Genomic DNA, 17,357 nt, shown 5'->3' with positions numbered 1-17,357 from the left:
CGGAGTTTGCACTGTTTGTATTTTCTTCGTCATCCCCTCCAGACGCGCTGTGACGCAGGTGGTTGGATAGCTCTCCCTTGCTCGGTCTGCTTTTTTGCTATTTCTTCTTTCTTTCTTTTCTTTGAAATTACTCGAGCCGGGACTGTTGGATACTGCTCGTCTTCATGCTCTCGCTCGAGCAAATCTGATCATTGTTGACGGGTCATATCGTGATGTCTCGACGACGTCCGAACTTCTCGACTCGCACTCCTGAAGAAGATGTTTCTCGCCTCGACCCAAATGAACATGGAGACAATACGGAGAATCGTGCGGGCCTCTTGAACTGGCCCTCAAATATCTGGTCCCGACATCATGGGTTTGACCAGGCAGAGTCGGGAGAACCTCGACGGCATTCTCTACCCCGAAACTTTTTAGGGGGACTGTCTCGATGGTGGAACAACAGCACCGGAGTCGAACGAAATCATGACGCCCAAGACGAGAGTGGTATCTCACAGCTGTCTTTCTCCGCTGGACCTCTTCGAGAGTCCAGTGTGGATAAGAAAGATAGGAGTGGACATCGACCTCGTGCAACAGAAGAGACCAAAAAGCTTGGAACATTCTCCGGAGTATTTGTGCCTACCACGTTGAACGTGCTTAGCATTCTTATGTTCCTTCGATTCGGATTCATTCTTGGCCAGGCTGGATTACTGGGCATACTGGGTAGGGATCACCGGAGTAGGGGGTGGATGAAGTAGACTGGGTTTGTTACTAACCACTCTGTAGGGCTACTGTTGGTGTCATATATGATCAACCTCGTGACAACAATGTCTCTTTCCGCAATCGCATCCAATGGCACTGTCCGAGGTGGAGGTGCCTATTACTTGATATCAAGGTCACTCGGCCCGGAATTCGGTGGGTCAATTGGAATCGTGTTCTACCTGGGATATGTTTTCAACACCGGCATGAATGCTGTCGGTTTGATAGACTGCTTCACAGAGAATTTTGGTATGAACCGGGGCTCGTTGGCAAATTTCCTCGCTGAAGGTTTCTGGTGGCAATATCTTTGGGGAACTGTTATTTTGATTCTCTGCACCGCAATCTGTTTGGCAGGAAGTTCCATCTTTGCGAGAGCTAGTAACGGCCTCCTCATTATCCTCCTTGTGGCCACGTTTAGTATCCCGCTTTCTGCCCTCTTTGTGAAACCATTCTACTCACCCAAGGAACGCGTGGAATTCACGGGTCTCAGTTTGCAGACTCTAATGGAAAACCTCAAGCCTCATCTCACCAAGGGCGCTGCCGGCAGCCAGATGAAGGGAAGAGAGAATTTTCAAGACCTTTTTGGCATTTTGTTTCCTGCCACAGGCGGTATCTTTGCGTAAGTCGACCCATTCCTTCATGTCGTGCTGTGTTACTGACTTTCTTTTTTTTGGGCAGTGGTGCAAGTATGTCGGGTGATCTGAAACATCCGAGCAAAGCAATCCCCAAAGGCACCCTGTCTGGTCTTGCCTTGACATTCATCACATACGGATTGGTCATTCTTGCAATGGCGTCTTCCATCACCAGAGAATCGTTTTACAATAACGCCAATGTCATTCAAGTTGTATGTATCCGCTTCATATTTTCTTTTTTGTTACCAAGAAAATGCTGACACCTTCAAGGTAAATGCATCAGATATCCTTATTCTCCTGGGAGAATTTGCAACTAGTTTCTTCTCTGCCCTGATGGGGGTGATCGGTTCCGCAAAGCTTCTGCAAGCAATCGCGCGGGACAGTCTCCTTCCCGGACTTACCATGTTTAGTCAAGGCACTAAGAAAAGTGACGATCCTGTATATGCCATCATCGTGACATTCATTTTTGCCCAGGTCACGATGCTGTTCGATATCAATCGCATTGCTTCTTTTGTAACCATGGCCTACTTAATGACCTTCCTGGTGACAAACTTAGCTTGCTTTCTTTTGAAAATAGGATCAGCCCCGAACTTCCGACCGTCGTTCCGTTATTTCAACTGGCAGACTGCTGCCATCGGAACTGTTGTCAGTGGAGTCAGCATGTTCTTTGTGGATGGTCTATATGCAGGTGGATGTGTGGGAATCCTAGTGATTCTTTTCCTCTTGATTCATTATACCTCGCCGCCTAAATCTTGGGGCGATGTCAGCCAAAGTCTGATCTACCATCAAGTACGAAAATACTTGCTCCGCTTGCGACAGGAACATGTGAAATTCTGGCGGCCGCAGATCTTGCTTTTCGTCAGTGACCTTGATAGACAGTACAAGATGGTATCATTCTGCAACTCGTTGAAGAAAGGTGCCTTGTTCGTCCTTGGTCACGTCCTGGTGACAGATGACTTTTCAGCGGCCGTTCCAGAGGCGCGCCGTCAACAAACAGCGTGGACGAAACTTGTCGAATTTTCCAAGATAAAAGCATTTGTCAATATTGCAATTTCCCCGGCAGCTGAATGGGGCATGCGAAATATCGTCCTCAACTCCGGGCTAGGAGGAATGCGACCGAACATCGTTGTGATTGACCAATTTAGAGAAGACCAGAGCCTGGCAGAGACTTTCTCTTTGAGCAGCAATCGCAGAGAGTCTTCGAAATCCAGACGACGATCTTCCATCATTGGATCCAGACTTGATGCGGACGATCCTGCACCGCCCACCAAGGGCATGAGCTGTAAGAGCTACGTCACAATTTTGGAAGATATGCTCTTCAAGCTTCGCATCAATGTTGCTGTTGCCAAAGGATTCGAAGATCTCGAGTTGCCGGATCTTCACGGCCGCCATACAAAGAAATACATAGATCTATGGCCGATCCAGATGTCCGCGGAACTTGGCGCAGACACGGAAAGCAAACAGAATGTGCTTACTACAAACTTTGACACCTACACTTTGATCCTTCAACTCGGTTGCATCCTGAACACGGTGCCATCATGGAAGAAAACATATCAATTGCGGGTTGCCGTGTTCGTCGAGTACGAAACTGACGTCGAAGACGAGCGAGGACGTGTGGAGGCTCTTCTCGACAAACTGCGAATACAAGCCGAGGTGCTCGTATTCTGGCTTGCCCGCGGCGATCTCAAGGCCTACCGCGTCATTGTGAATGGCGACACCTCTCCGGAAATGGAAGATGCTCGAGAAAATGTGAATACTGTACTTAAAAATGAAGATTGGTGGCAGGGAGTCGTGAAGGCGCGCACCCGTTTCCAGAACATGCAGGAGCAGGAGCAGCAGCCCACGGCCGAAGATTTACCGCATATCGACCGAACATCGACATGGCAAGGCCCGACCAGTCAGGATAGCGGCAACCGGCCTCTTCAGCAGCGGGTCACAGGGTTACGCAGATTGATATCGAAGCGCCGACGATCCGTGTCTAGTTTCCGCGCCCTGGGAAGCGTCAGCCTTGGCATGCAAACACACCGCTTGTTGGATGCATTTGTCGACTATGACGGTGACGATTCATCCAGTGCAAGCAGCGACGACAGTGATTTCGACCCTTACACGAGCGATCCCGAGATTGACGAGGGCGAGGAAAGTATCGCGCATGAGGACGATGCGAGCAATCGAAATGGCAGCGATAACGCTGATCTTTTGCGACCCCTCGAACGGAGTCAGAGCGATGACCGTGGCTCTAGTGTGAGTCCAACTGCCGATACACCGCCTCGCAAGGATTCGTCCGGGCGACTGATTCCTTCGATTATCGAGACCGGCGACAATGCTTCGCCAAAGAGCAAGCCGACTTCCCGTCCGGGCATTAGTCGGAGTGCATCCAGCAACCGGTTCACTTCCTCGCCAATCCCCGAAGCCAAGGTCAACACGGACGCGGAAGAAGGTGCTGGTCCCAGTATCATGTTTGCGTCGAACGCCTCCCCGCCACGGTTCCATAGCAAACTTGACTCAATCTATGTGCGTCGCCCGTCGATGCCTTCGCCAAGCTCCAGTCAAACGGCTTCTGGGTTCCCTGGTCCCGCCTCGATCCCGTTGTCCTTTAATGACCTGCCCAGTCGGGCGCAACATCTTATTCTGAATGAGTTGATGGTGCAGCAGAGCAGTGATACGGCCGTGATCTTCACCACGCTTCCATCACCGGTGGAAGGGACATCCTTGGGAGAGGAAGATAGTGCCTCGTATTTGAGTGATCTAGAGGTGCTGTGGAATGGGCTGCCGCCGTGTTTATTGGTGCACAGCAATAGCATGACGGTGACGATGAATCTGTAAATGTGCTCAGGTGCACGGAAGATGTACACTTGTATGCAATACAATGCACATGGACATAAGCGTACACATACTGTTTCGTTCGGATACTTGTGTTAAATTTCGGAAATATCATGACTCTATATGGTCCATATACCTAGTCCATATACGCGTACTAGTCTACAGCATACTTTCTAGGGCTCGTATAGTAGTTTGTGGCCCTGTGGCCCCGGCCCCTCCAGGAAACTACTGCAGGTCAGCCGGGATCGGCGGGACTAAGAATCCTCTCTATCTTGACGTGGCTCTCTATTGGACGATAGGTAGTATATACAATACTCTGCGTATTCTATGTATTCTATATGTACAGGATGTGGCGGTTTGGAACTGAATATGGCGGGCTGTCCGTGTGCCCTAAAGCAGTACTAGTAATAGAAGGTGGTTGGACCCCTCGAACCAGAAAATGGATGATTGTATTATCAACAAAATGCTATAATAAACCAACTAGAAAGAAAATATCCCCACGCTAGACCCAAAACTGCTAAAGATGACCAACCTGCATTCGACAGGCTCTGATTGGCTGGCAGCGTGACTCGGGATACCCCGTAGCTACGAGCACCGATGATTTTCTGGAGTAAGCAACCTTTCATTGTACGGAGTCCCCGTACAATTGCTACTCATACTTATAATACTTCAAGTTCCCTTCTACCCTGTCACACAGAGAGATTGTTTGATTTCTCTCTGCCTGGGCCCCTTGCCGTTCTTTCATTCTTCCTGCGTCCATCTACTGCGCCCCCCTACTACTCCGCCCCTGAATTATTTATTCCTTTTCTTTTTCTAAACCATGACTACTGCCAGCGCCGGTCGATTGAACGGCAGCGTTAGAGGCTCTGATCCTACTCGTCGCCCTGTTGCACATTTCGATCTTCCTGACCGTTCTTACAATATGAATGCCTCAAATGGCAACGGGAATGGGCATGGGGTTGACCACCCCGACTCCGACAGTGCCTCCTCCACCTCAACCAACACCACCAACGGCACTCAAACACGCCGTCCAGGCATGGCTCGCAAGGCCTCATCGCCTATGGCCCCCGCCTTTATGGTCTCTGCCCCCGGGAAAGTCATTGTCTTTGGTGAACACGCCGTTGTTCATGGCAAGGCTGCCCTGGCCGCCGCCATCTCTCTCCGCTCCTATCTCCTCGTCACGACCCTCTCCAAATCTCAGCGTACGATCACATTGAACTTTCGCGACCTAGGGTTCGCTCATACTTGGCAAATTGATGAACTCCCCTGGGACGTCTTCCACCAACCATCCAAGAAGAAGTTCTACTACGACCTCGTCACATCCCTCGACCCCGAGCTCGTCGCCGCAATCGAACCCCACCTCGCACACGTCTCCAAGGACGTCCCCGAAGAAATGCGCAAGACCCACGTCCGATCCGCCTCTGCCTTCCTCTACCTCTTCCTCTCCCTCGGCTCCAAGCAAAGTCCCGGCGCAATCTACACCCTCCGCTCCAACATCCCCACCGGCGCCGGCCTGGGCAGCTCCGCCAGTGTCTGCGTCTGCCTGAGTTCCGCCCTCCTCCTACAAATCCGCACTCTCGCCGGGCCCCATCCAGACCAACCGCCCGAGGAAGCAGAGACTCAAATTGAACGCATCAATCGCTGGGCCTTTGTCGGCGAGCTCTGCATCCACGGTAACCCCAGTGGAGTCGACAACACGGTAGCCGCAGGCGGCAAAGCCGTGATCTTCAAACGCTCCGATTACACCAAACCACCCGAGGTCATTTCCCTGCCCGATTTCCCCGAACTGCCCCTCCTTCTCGTCGACACGCGCCAGTCCCGCTCCACCCTGACCGAAGTCGCAAAGGTTGGCGAATTGAGGAAACGCCATCCGGTAGTTACAGAGTCCATCCTCGACGCAATTGACCAAGTCACCTGCTCCGCACGCTCTCTCATCGAATCCCCCGGCTTCGAGGGTGCCTCAGACGACACCCTCGAGCACTTCGGTACGCTTATCCGCATCAACCACGGCTTCCTCGTTTCCCTGGGCGTCTCGCACCCTCGTCTCGAGCGCATCCGCGAACTCGTCGACTACGCCGATATTGGTTGGACGAAGTTGACCGGTGCTGGTGGTGGTGGGTGTGCGATTACTTTGCTCCGCCCGGACGCGAAGCCCGAGGTCGTGCGTGGTTTGGAAGCGAAGCTTGCGGAGGAGGGATTCGCCAAGTACGAGTCTACTCTTGGCGGAGACGGCGTTGGCGTGCTGTACCCTGCTGTTCTGCGGAATGGGTCTGATGAGGAGGGCGGCGAGGAGATTGATCAGCAGAAGTTTGAGAATGCCGAGGGGCCTGAAGGTATTGAGAGGCTTGTTGGTGTTGGCGCCAGTGCCCAGGAGAGGAGGGAGGGTTGGAAGTTTTGGAAACGCGCTACGCAATGATACCTTTCTTCATCCGAGTCCTCTTCTTGCCTTAGACCAACTCAACCCAATGGCTCAATGCTGCGTCAGTTGCCCCTATTGGATCTGGCTTGATCTGACCTGACCTGATTATGGGATGGTATCTCTCACCCGTCCTCATCCTCCCATTGGACCATGACATATCATGGTACCACTTACCCTTTTTTATCCCATTCTGTCTCATTCTCTGTACACATTTTCCCTCCTATGCATTATACACCCTACCTTTATGATCCCATTGGAAACCACTGTCCAGAGCCCTGCTTTCTTCCTCTCGTCTCTACTGCTCTTTTATTCTTTTTTCACTCTAACCTTTTATTCCTGCATTTGTTTTGGTCTTTTTCTCTTTGCATTCTTATCCTCTTATATTCTTATCTTCTTCTTTTCTTCGTTATTCGTTCACCTTGGAAGCGGGGTCTCTATCACGCTACCTACTACCTACTCACTCTAACTATCTCCTCACTTATTGATGAAAGAACTGAAAAAATCTCCTTTCGGGTTTGGCATGTGCATGTTTCTGGCGCTGGTGTGTCTGTCCATTGTGGTTGCTCCGGGCTATGAGATACATTAATATTACTATATTCAAGTTTATCCATTCTCTTCTTTTCCTTTCTAGTGCACGCTTTCCATAAGATAATCATACTATATTCAGTTCAAGCTGAGAATTTGGCTCAGCCCACAGTAAGTGTTGGACTTTGTACTATATGCCCCCTCTAGAGTTTTCTGTTGAAGCAACTTGAAGCCTTGTAAATCACCCCATGGTAGTCTCCCACCCCTTCTCAATCATAACATCAATCCAATAAGCATCCGTCTCCCCCGCATCCATCCTCTTCCATACCTCTCTCACCAGCCTCAGACAGACATTAATCGGTTTTGGCGGGAGCACGTGTAGGAATGAGGTCAGTCTGCCGAGGATGAATCTTCTTGTGCGGGAGATTTCGATGGCTTCCATTGATATACTTGGTTGTTCGGTATCTTCGGAGTCATTGGTGTGGTCGTTTTCGAGGTCATCTGGAGTTTGATGATGATTTTGATGTTGAGGCTGATGTTGAGGCTGATGTTGACTTCGAGTTCGAGTTCGACTCTGTGGGGTATCGTGGGAAGTCTGAGGTAGGTGTGATGTTGACCGCGGGAGACGAAGCTCGCTACTCGCTGCGACGAGTAGGAAAGGCTGTAGACATCTTGTGCGAGATTCGAGTGGGATAGTCTTTAGACGGGATAGGGTTGTTATAGCGAATTCCGTGAGCCAGTTATTATATAGGGTTTCTGAATTGTTGGGTTCGGTGTCTGTATTTGTATTTGTGAAGGTATTTGTTGTAGAGGGCGAGGGCTGTGTTGGATGATGCGTTTGATTTCCAGATAGACCTCCTCGAGCCGAACCCGGGTTTATATTTGTATGTGTATGCGTATCGCAGAATCCCCCCTCCAGCTGACATATTCATACTGTCCAGATCAACCGGGAAGAACGGGTCTCGGGCGGAAGTGGGTGACGATGATGAGGAGGAGGAGGAATTAGGTAGACGATTGCGAAGCAAATCAGGAAAGACGCGATATAACTGCATCAACCCCGTACAACGGTAAACCTCCGCCATAGTGAGTAGGTGCCAGACAGGTGTTTCGTCATCGCCGGGCGAGACGATTTCCGCCTCAGTAGGGTGCGCAAGAGCGAGGAGTCTTTCTTCCAGTTCTCGCGCTTTCTCAATGGCAATCTGAGCGCGGGCGATCTCTTCCTGCGAGGTGAATCTGCGTGCGCGAACACGTTGCCGTTCACGTCGGACTAATCGGCCTACTTCGTGTACTGTGAATTGGGTATCGCGAGCGATACCCGTCCAGGGATGCGGTACTCGTTGAAGAACGAGGGGCTCGTCCATTGAGGAGGGATGGGAGTCTGAAGAGACCATGTCTGTATCGGCGACGAAGGAGAGCAGCATTTCCCAATATATAAGCGCTTCTTCGAAGAAGCGGTAGTTGTTACTTGTGCTTTTCACGAAGCCGAAGTCTGGAGTGGTGGATGATCCGATTGTGGTAAGTTGTTGGCGCAGGAGGTTGAAGAAAGATATACCCAGATCCTGTGGGTCGTGCCAGCTTGCTGTTTGGCCGAGCATGAGGAGGGCTAGGAGGGCTTTGTCGTCCATGACTGCTTCGCGGGTTATGATTTCCACGGCCTCGTCTCGCATTTTGCGGCCCAGGGGTCCGAATTGGGGGAAGTCGTTTACTAGGGTTGCGGCGGCCATGCTTTGCATTGTGCGGCACATTGCTAGTGATGAGCCCCATAGACGTGATACCGTCGTGCGGAATGGATTCATTTGGCTGTCGTAGCTGGAGAAGAGGGCCGCGACCTCTTTGAAATAGTACTCGATGAGTGTCCATGATGGGTTGTTTAGTGGCCGGGAGATTGACATGAAGTCGCGAGATGTTGATCGCTGCGGTGCGGGCGGATAGCTTCGTACAATGGTTGATGGGGAGAAATCACGGTATATACTGCCTGACCCTCCCCCTCCCCCCTCCCCCTCCTTCTTCGTCGGTATTTGTCGGTCCGATCAATGAGAGGAAATGTGAGAGGTCTATTGCATTTTCTGCAGAAGAGATAAAGTCATCGACCGCCTGATGAGACTGCTGGAATGCCGATGATGTCGGGATTGGGGATGGGCATAGATCAGACAGTTCAGGCAAGGATCCGTTGCCTGGTAGATCCCACAGGTGATCGCAAAGTGGATTTGATTCATCGAGGCCAAACTCCGAAGATTCCAAATTATGCGAAGTCCCGCCGATGGGGTCGTCAGTGGGTAGAAGCTGCTCCGTCGAATGCGAAGGCTGTTTCGGTGATATTTGAGGAGGCGCAGGACTCAAGGCCTTGCCATCGGACGATGCTCCAGGACTGGGCTCTTCATATTTGGTGACCCATTTCAGGGACTGTACATAACCGGGGCATCGGACCCCTAGGCGACTACAGCGATTGCAGTGAGGCTTCTCCTCTCCGCACTTGACCTGTGGATCTGCGTTAGCTAGGACGCCCCATCTCACAAGCGCCAACCGACCCAGGTGAGAGAATATACGCACTCGCTTAGTTTTGCATCGGGAACACCCGTTGCGGGATTTCTTGACTCGACGCATGGTTGTCGTTAAGGATGAAGTAATGAAGGACGGACATTGCGGAGTCGTTAGAGTTGACTCGTGCGGGGGAGATTCCAATGCCAAGTCATCGCGGCAGTTGTTGTAGAGTGGACACCCCAACGGGATCCCTTTGCCTTTTTGAGAAACCCTGGGTGACTGATAAGGGTGGATTTATGTCTTTGCGAATAAACAGAGAATCGTGTTGTTCTCTTGAAGATATAAAGCGTTTAATGTCCCCCTCAAGCCCTCGAGTAGAACGGAGATGGTTTGCCCGTCGGCTGGCATACTTGCACTCGCGAGGTCATTGATTTGGAGTGGTAGTTTACATCAGTTTCCTTTAACCACTCGATAAATATAACCTGCTCTTTTAAATTGGCAGTGATTAGTCCGTACAAGATTGAGTCCTTTTGTTGACAAACTCTCGTGATACCTGAAGTTATGCGGAGACATCGATTTTCTCGTTCCAACATTTGCTGTCCCATCACACAGAAGCAATTCATTACTGCTAGCACATTGCCTTCGCATTGTTCCTATTCTTTCTGAACTCTTTCTACGAGACCTTCGCAAAATAAACTTGGGAAATGGTGGCGGCACTGGGGGCTAAGTGTGGTCGGCGAACATTCCGTATTACATATCCTAAATGGTATTGTAATTCCCGAAGTGTTTCGCATAAATTACATTCCCATCAAAGATCCGGTGAATTTTCGAAATCACTTGAGTTTTTCGTTTTTTTGCCATACTTAAGAGTATCTCCCACCGCCCGTAAGGTTACAGTGTATTATTACCCGTCCAGAACACGTTTTATTTTCAACCTGATTTGGAAACAGTATCGTTTGGGTTGAGAGTAATTCCTTAGAAAGCCGTTTACGAAGGCTTTCTCTTTCTCCCCTGCCTTATTTTCTGCACTCAGCGATATCCATCAGGCGCCTGGGCATGCTGTCTCTGGCTTCAAGTTTCGATCAATTCCATCCCCGGGTATCGGTATCTGTACTAGTACTCGTAGTAAACATACATACTCCGTCTACTCATTACATTCTCCTTGTGCTATTATATGGCGAGATGCTCCGAGTCCCTGCCATTGTAACGCTTTCAACAAATTGTAAAGGTACTAGTATTAGTACTTTTAGTCACCTTTTTTGAGTTCTTCAACCATTGGCTCGACATTGACAGCGGCTTGAGGGCCAACCCGTCTGGGGTATCAAAGCGTTCCCCACAGCTCACAATTTCAATCTATAATATTCACTTAGATTGGCAGTTGACCAATCTAGATCCCTAGATCTACGCGCTAGACGGCCGCTTGTCTCTAAGCGAAAAAAAAGCACTCCGTCTGCCTCGTCTAAGATCTCAGGGGAAGCACCTGGGCAAGCCGTGAGATCCGGTGAGATGCGGGGACACGCAGGGGACGGGGCTGAAATAAATACTAAACGATCGCCCACTCACTTCGAACTGCGTCTCAGCCCTTTGTTTACTGTTAATTTGGCCTTTCAGCGATTAAAAATGAAGCTCCTCCCGTTCTACACACTCTCCTTATCCTTGATTGGATCGGCCATCGCATCCTCGACCAGCGACGTTGCCCCTATTGCGCTTTCATCCCTCGCCGATGGCTGCACGCCGGAAGTTTACACCGACGCAGGCACAATTGAGGCGATCCGAAACACACTGGCGATTTATCCTTTCTCAATTGACGGCAAAAACTTTGATGCGCTCAGCAAGGTGTTCACCGCTGACGCGACAGCCAACTATTCAGCACCTCTCAACGTATTACACCCACTGACTTCTATTCAATCGACCTTAAAAGCAAGCCTGGAATGTGTAACCACGCAGCATTTATACGGCACTCAATGGATCGATGTGCTATCACCCACCACTGCGCGATCGATAACATATTACCGGGCTGCTCATTTTGGTAAAGGGGACAGCGCGAACCAGGTCTTATACGCCTATGGTCAATATCAGGACAACTGGGAGCGTCAAGCTTTGGGTACTTGGCGCATTGTCCATCGTAATCTGGTCTACATGGTGAGACTTCTCGTTGATAATTGGCATCGAGTGTCAATATTGACAAATTTTCGTCTAGGGTCCTATCATTGGCAACGAGACTGTTTTCGTCTGCTAAATCGTCAATCATGGCTGGACACATGCGCGCGGTGCTAGAGCATTGCTGATGATACACTCTTGGGGCTTGCCTTTCACCATCTCATCCATCCCACGGATACGATGACCGTCGTTTTCGTTGACACGGGCCTTGATACATTGACAAAATGATTTCAAATTTAATTGAGGAATAATTGGGGCTTCATAAAATCCATCTACGAGGTAGTTCAGTGCAGACGTGTGTTTCTTCTTCTTTTTTACTGTTTTTTTTTTTCTGCCGAGGCTTTGTGCGATCGACAATGCATCTGGTAGCAACCTTGAAATAAGCAAAGCCGGTTTAGATAAACCCAACGACAGGAGATCAAATCTTATCAGATTTGAAAGCTTCGGCCAATTTCAAAGCCGTTAACACTTGCGTTTTTGTTTTGAAGTCAATCGAAGATGGTCTGGTCATCGAGACCCGATTACCCCGGTGCATTAGATAGTTACATGTTTGGAAAACCGGATTTTTAATTTCAAGTTTGGCCAACTTTGTATGGTAATCGCCATAATTAACCCGGGGGTATGGGGAAGTAACTTTATAGTTCAGCGCTGTATTTCTTTTCTTATCTAGTGCATTGCAGGGCAGCTTATTTCCGAGAGACTCAAATATGGAGATCCTATTACAACGGGCATTTCCAATAGAAGTACCTAGTACCAGGTATAGAATATTGATTACTCCCAGCCCGTGGCGCACGGCATATGCTACTATTACTATATCGACCAGCCTAATCTACCGCTAATAGAAGGCACGAATGTTTAAAACCACGAGCAAAGAAGAAAGAAAGCTTAGAAATATGCTAGGATTGGATTGATATATCAGTAAAAAGTATCGCAGAAGTAGTAGTCGTTCACCTCTAGACAAAAAAAAACTTATATGGAGATTGTGCAACAGATTTAGAAGGGCAGGATCACATATCCATGCCAAATTAGGCCCATCTGTCCCTTTGAAAATGAAGTGTAGGGCTCATATGATACTCAAATCCCGAAAGGTAAAACATTGGTTAGATCGGTCTCGGGTCTATTTGCGTGCTATCTCCCACGAATGCCGAATTTTCTACTTCTAGCACGATAAAGGTCAAAGTCAATGCTTTGGGTGGGAATACAGGTTTTCTAACTTCTTGCAAATGAAAAAGCCGATTGGAGCAATCTGAGGACACATGGTAGATTCTCCGATATTATTCGCCATCCTATCTATCCCGCCACCATATGGCATGTCCGCGTGGTTCTGGAAGTCCGTCCGCACCCCGCTTCCTCACATCGTGCGGGATACAGCCCTGAATTAAGCGAACATCTATTGGCCACTCCTATATGCCAATATCGACTAGGATAATGTTGGCGACAAAGCGGTTGCAGGAAACACGGGACATTAGCGCTACTGGATCGCGTTATCTTGTCATGTGCTGACGCAACAACGCGACCAGGGGATATCATCGGCAAGGAATCTCCACCCCGCGCTCATGCAAAGAGACAAACAAACATATGCCTATAAAGATCAAGAATTAGGATAGTCTTTGGTGATTTCCTGATTAAGCATCATGGTACTTTTATGCTCCTTCGTGAAGGGATTGATGATGATGTTTCACAACATGAGCTATTCACCATGGGAAATAATGGAAGTTGGGACCAAGATTTTAACGTAGTAGCGCTAGAGCCAGAGAGGAAAGGCCGGTCTTTATTAACATGCGACCATTATCTTCTCCGGTATGCTACACCCCCCCCCCCCCGCCCGGGTGTTGCGCTAACTAACCATAGGATAGGGATGGTTCTCCCCCGGCGCAATCTACGTCTCTGTGGCGGGGCGATGGAAAATACAAAGAGCGACCAAGTCTTCCAAGCACGATGGCTAATTTTTTAGTTGGATGGTATCACGAAGCTACCTTCCTTTACTTGTGCACAGACTCTGGCATGAATCTGAGGTCCTTGCCACATAGAGAAATTCCTTAAAAGGTCGGTTCTCCCCCGACTAGTCTGGAAATTTGGATGGTCGATCATTTCAAAACGCTGTGCGAAGTTTCTCAGGCATTGAAAACGACACAGGATGGCCTCGACTGCAGCTGTCTCGTCCGAAAAGGGCAGTGACATTTCTGTCTCCGGACAGGTAACGCCGGACGAAAAGACCGCTGTCAATGTGCATTCTGGAGAAAAGGATGATAAGGCCGGTGAAAAGGACCTCAGCATTGAAAGTGACCGCAACAGTGACAATGTTGTTATTGTCACAGGTGCTGACGCTGCTGCTCACTTGATACCACTGCGGGATGATTTCGATACTGTCTTGACATTTCGCAGTATTATCCTAGCGTCGGGCTTGGCTTGCTTTCAGGCTGTAATGAATCAGATTTATCAGGCAAGTTGTTTGATTGATTCCTAGAGTGTGCAGGGTAACTAATACGAGGCTTGTCTTCAGTTTAAACCGACTCTTATTACCATCCAGGGGACTTTTATTGTTCTCATTTCCTACTTTGTTGGCAATGCATGGGCTAAATTGCTCCCCCGCGGTGACAAATTCGAGTCAAAGTGGAGGGCTAAAAATGGCCAAGGAAAACTGCCGAGATGGATTTTGTTTCTCAAGTTTATTAACCCCGGTCCTTGGTCGCTGAAAGAACATTCCATTGCCGCGATCACGGCTACCTCGGCCTCGAATGTCTCTTCTGTCTCCCAGGTATGGGCCGCGCAGGACCTTTTTTACGATATTCCCATCAGTGCGGCCACCGTCATTCTGAGCACTATCTCGATCGGTCTTTTTGGCTATGGCTTATGTGGAATCATGCGCCCTATTGCTGTCTGGCATACCGAGGCTGTATATTGGAGTACATTACCCACCGTCAAGACGCTCCAGGGGCTTCACTGGCAACAGGTGAAAGATTCAAAGCCGCTCAGATACTTCTGGTATGCTTTCGCCGGAATGTCTGTGTATGAAATCTTTCCGGCCTATGTCTTTCCATGGCTAAACTCCATATCTATTCCGGTGCGTGGTCTGGTGATTATTTCGGAGCTTATGGTTATCACTCACTAATCCGTCGGTTACAGTGCCTGGCCGCGCAGAAAGCCACAGGTAACACGGCTGGAGTTTTGACTAACCTTTTCGGTGGCGCTACCAATAATGAAGGACTTGGTTTATTTTCTGTCTCGCTTGACTGGCAATATGTAAGAAACCTTCCTGTTATTCTGTCAAGTCGGGTTTGAACACTGACATTCAAAGCTCACATCATTTCAAACCTCCCTTCCGTTGAAGCTACAGCTTCATCAACTAGCAGGACTTGGTGCTTGCTTTGTTGCCATGCTTGGAATTTATTATGGCAATGGATGGAACTCACGATCGCTCCCTTTCATGTCAACAAGACTTCTCAGCGCCAACGGAACAGCATATCCCGTCAGCAGTGTATTCCCTGGTGGTATACTCGATGAGGCTGCTTTGTTGGAACAAGGTATTCCCAAGCTGACGGGGACATTTGCGTTCGCGATGTTAATGGCCAATGCTGCTGTAAGAGCCACCAAAGTACTTTGTTCAAAATGGAAACTAATAAAGGTGATAGATCGGTGCCTTGATCGTCCATTGCATTTTGTTCTGGGGAAGTGATATTAAACGAGCATACAAAAGCGCCAGAGAAGGGAGATTCGACGATCGACACCATGATCATATGGCAAAACACTACAAGGAGACACCATGGTGGTGGTATATTATCGTACTTGTCGGCAGCTTTTTCCTGGGCCTCATTGTGGTCCTGAAAGAGAACATTACCCTGCCAGTCTGGGCCTATATTGTTTCGTTGCTCGTGGGAATTATCATTGCGCCATTCGTGAGTGTTCTATCCGCACATTTGAGAAATTCATGGACTGACTATTCATAGAGTGTCATTCTTTACTCTCGCTACGGCAACGGTATTGCGACAAACAACATTTCAAAGATGTTGGCAGGTTTGATGCTTCCCGGTCGTCCAATCGGCAATATGTATTTCGCAGCTTGGTCACACAACGTTATCACGAACGCTGTCAATCTTTCCAATGACCTTAAAATGGGAGAATACCGTGAGTATTGCTCGATACACTACTACCATGCAGCCAAAAAACTCCAATACTGACTGATAGCTTAGTCAAGATCCCTCCGCGCATAATGTTCCTCACTCAAATGTATGGAACTATCCTTGGCGGATTCATCAACTACGCAGTGATGATCTCCATTGTGGGAAGCAATCGAGAACTCCTTGCCGATGGCAACGGAAATTCTTCCTGGAGCGGTGCAACTAGCCAGGCTTACAACACCAATGCCGCATCTTGGGCACTGGCTCCATATCTCTACCGGAGCGGAAAAGAATACGCAATGATACCACTGGGAATTGTGATCGGCGCTGGGGCTGTAATCGTTCATCGTCTCTTCTACCAGGTACTCGAGTTTCGGAACCCCCTCCCCTCGATACCAAACTAACAACAATTAGTTCGTTCCGAAAGTTGGCAACTTCGACGTCTCTGAGATCAACATGGCACAGTTTATTCAATATGCAGGTTAGTAAAATTAGTAATAAAATGGTTGTTGCGAGGCGAAGTTCGTTAACGTCCGGCTGACCCACACGCGCACAACCCCCCCCTCCGAGTCCTTCAATGCCAAACTAACACGCGTGACGAAGGTTATATACCTTACAATCAGTCTCAAACATGTGTTCTAGTTACGTGGATTGTTTCTGGACTTTACGTGCAGTTCTATCTGCGGAACTACAGACCGAGAATCTTCAAAGATTACTCGTATCTGGTCACCGGTGCATTTGATGGCGCCAGTTTGACCGTTCTCTTCATCCTTTCATTTGCGGTATTTGGTGCTGGAGGCCCAAGTCGCCCTTTCCCATCCTGGTGGGGGAACAATGTAAATGGGAATTATGATTGGTGCCCGACTTCAGAATAGCCCTCGTGGGTTTGAAGATGGAGGAGGACCTAACATGGGTCAACGTGGATGATGGACTTCAACTTGGCAAAGTTAGATACCTTGCTGTAATAGAAGACTAATAATATTAATAATAAGCTTCAAGTTATTTCTTAATTAATACTACCACCGATATGCCACCAGGTTTGGTTAGGTTGAATTATTTCACCCATGGACTTCGATGTTAGTTATGGGTGGATTCAATGTCAATATCCGGCCAGCCGATGAAATGTTGTTCATGATTTAAGAGAACTACATCGAATGACAATGACAAGTACCAACAGTAATAATCAAGCATCAGGGGAAGAAAAAAGCCATCCCAGCCAAGGTACACTGCCCACCTACCGGGCCCCAGGACCGCCCTTGCGTGTCCGACACTCGAAGCCCCCAAGGCCTCACTCCTAGTACTAGCCACGGTCTCCCCCGTAATAAGGCTGGTGTTGCCCGGGGGGGTTTACCTAGTGTAGTTTTCGGCTTCGCTTGACGGATGGGAGCAGCGGCGATGGTGGACCTAAACGGTACAGACAAGGGCCAGCACAGCACCACGGGAGGGTAATGCCGCCACATGTCTGAA

General features: G+C 49.1%; 5 protein-coding genes across 5 annotated transcripts; 4 read left to right on the top strand and 1 right to left on the bottom strand.

Moving 5' to 3' along the window:
* Positions 1-212: 212 nt before the first annotated feature.
* Positions 213-4,190, top strand: N7481_000630 (putative cation chloride cotransporter; the record flags this gene model as incomplete). Its single annotated transcript, XM_057259849.1, has 4 exons — positions 213-699; positions 763-1,354; positions 1,414-1,579; positions 1,638-4,190. The coding sequence occupies 4 exons, from the start codon at positions 213-215 to the stop codon at positions 4,188-4,190; spliced, it is 3,798 nt and encodes a 1,265-aa protein (XP_057127681.1).
* An 817-nt stretch (positions 4,191-5,007) lies between these two features.
* On the top strand, positions 5,008-6,603 carry erg12 (mevalonate kinase; the record flags this gene model as incomplete). The annotated part of the gene is made up of 1 exon (XM_057259848.1): positions 5,008-6,603. The coding sequence occupies one exon, from the start codon at positions 5,008-5,010 to the stop codon at positions 6,601-6,603; it is 1,596 nt and encodes a 531-aa protein (XP_057127680.1).
* A 769-nt stretch (positions 6,604-7,372) lies between these two features.
* N7481_000628 (Zn(II)2Cys6 transcription factor) lies at positions 7,373-9,735 on the bottom strand (the record flags this gene model as incomplete). The annotated part of the gene is made up of 3 exons (XM_057259847.1): positions 7,373-7,908; positions 8,066-9,063; positions 9,104-9,735. 3 exons carry the CDS (start codon positions 9,733-9,735, stop codon positions 7,373-7,375), a joined length of 2,166 nt encoding a protein of 721 aa, XP_057127679.1.
* A 1,497-nt stretch (positions 9,736-11,232) lies between these two features.
* Positions 11,233-11,851, top strand: N7481_000627 (nuclear transport factor 2 family protein; the record flags this gene model as incomplete). The annotated part of the gene is made up of 2 exons (XM_057259846.1): positions 11,233-11,754; positions 11,813-11,851. The coding sequence occupies 2 exons, from the start codon at positions 11,233-11,235 to the stop codon at positions 11,849-11,851; spliced, it is 561 nt and encodes a 186-aa protein (XP_057127678.1).
* A 2,058-nt stretch (positions 11,852-13,909) lies between these two features.
* N7481_000626 (OPT family oligopeptide transporter) lies at positions 13,910-16,765 on the top strand (the record flags this gene model as incomplete). The annotated part of the gene is made up of 9 exons (XM_057259845.1): positions 13,910-14,194; positions 14,276-14,836; positions 14,899-15,015; positions 15,071-15,352; positions 15,405-15,668; positions 15,720-15,897; positions 15,963-16,252; positions 16,305-16,371; positions 16,494-16,765. 9 exons carry the CDS (start codon positions 13,910-13,912, stop codon positions 16,763-16,765), a joined length of 2,316 nt encoding a protein of 771 aa, XP_057127677.1.
* Positions 16,766-17,357: the final 592 nt, after the last annotated feature.

Source organism: Penicillium waksmanii (genome assembly GCF_028829765.1).
Source record: "Penicillium waksmanii strain IBT 27052 chromosome Unknown utg000001l:1.0-4852451.0:1.0-4856178.0, whole genome shotgun sequence".
Taxonomy (NCBI): domain Eukaryota; kingdom Fungi; phylum Ascomycota; class Eurotiomycetes; order Eurotiales; family Aspergillaceae; genus Penicillium; species Penicillium waksmanii.
The sequence above is the reverse complement of the archived record's forward strand: the minus strand, read 5'-3'. Positions and strand labels throughout refer to the sequence as shown.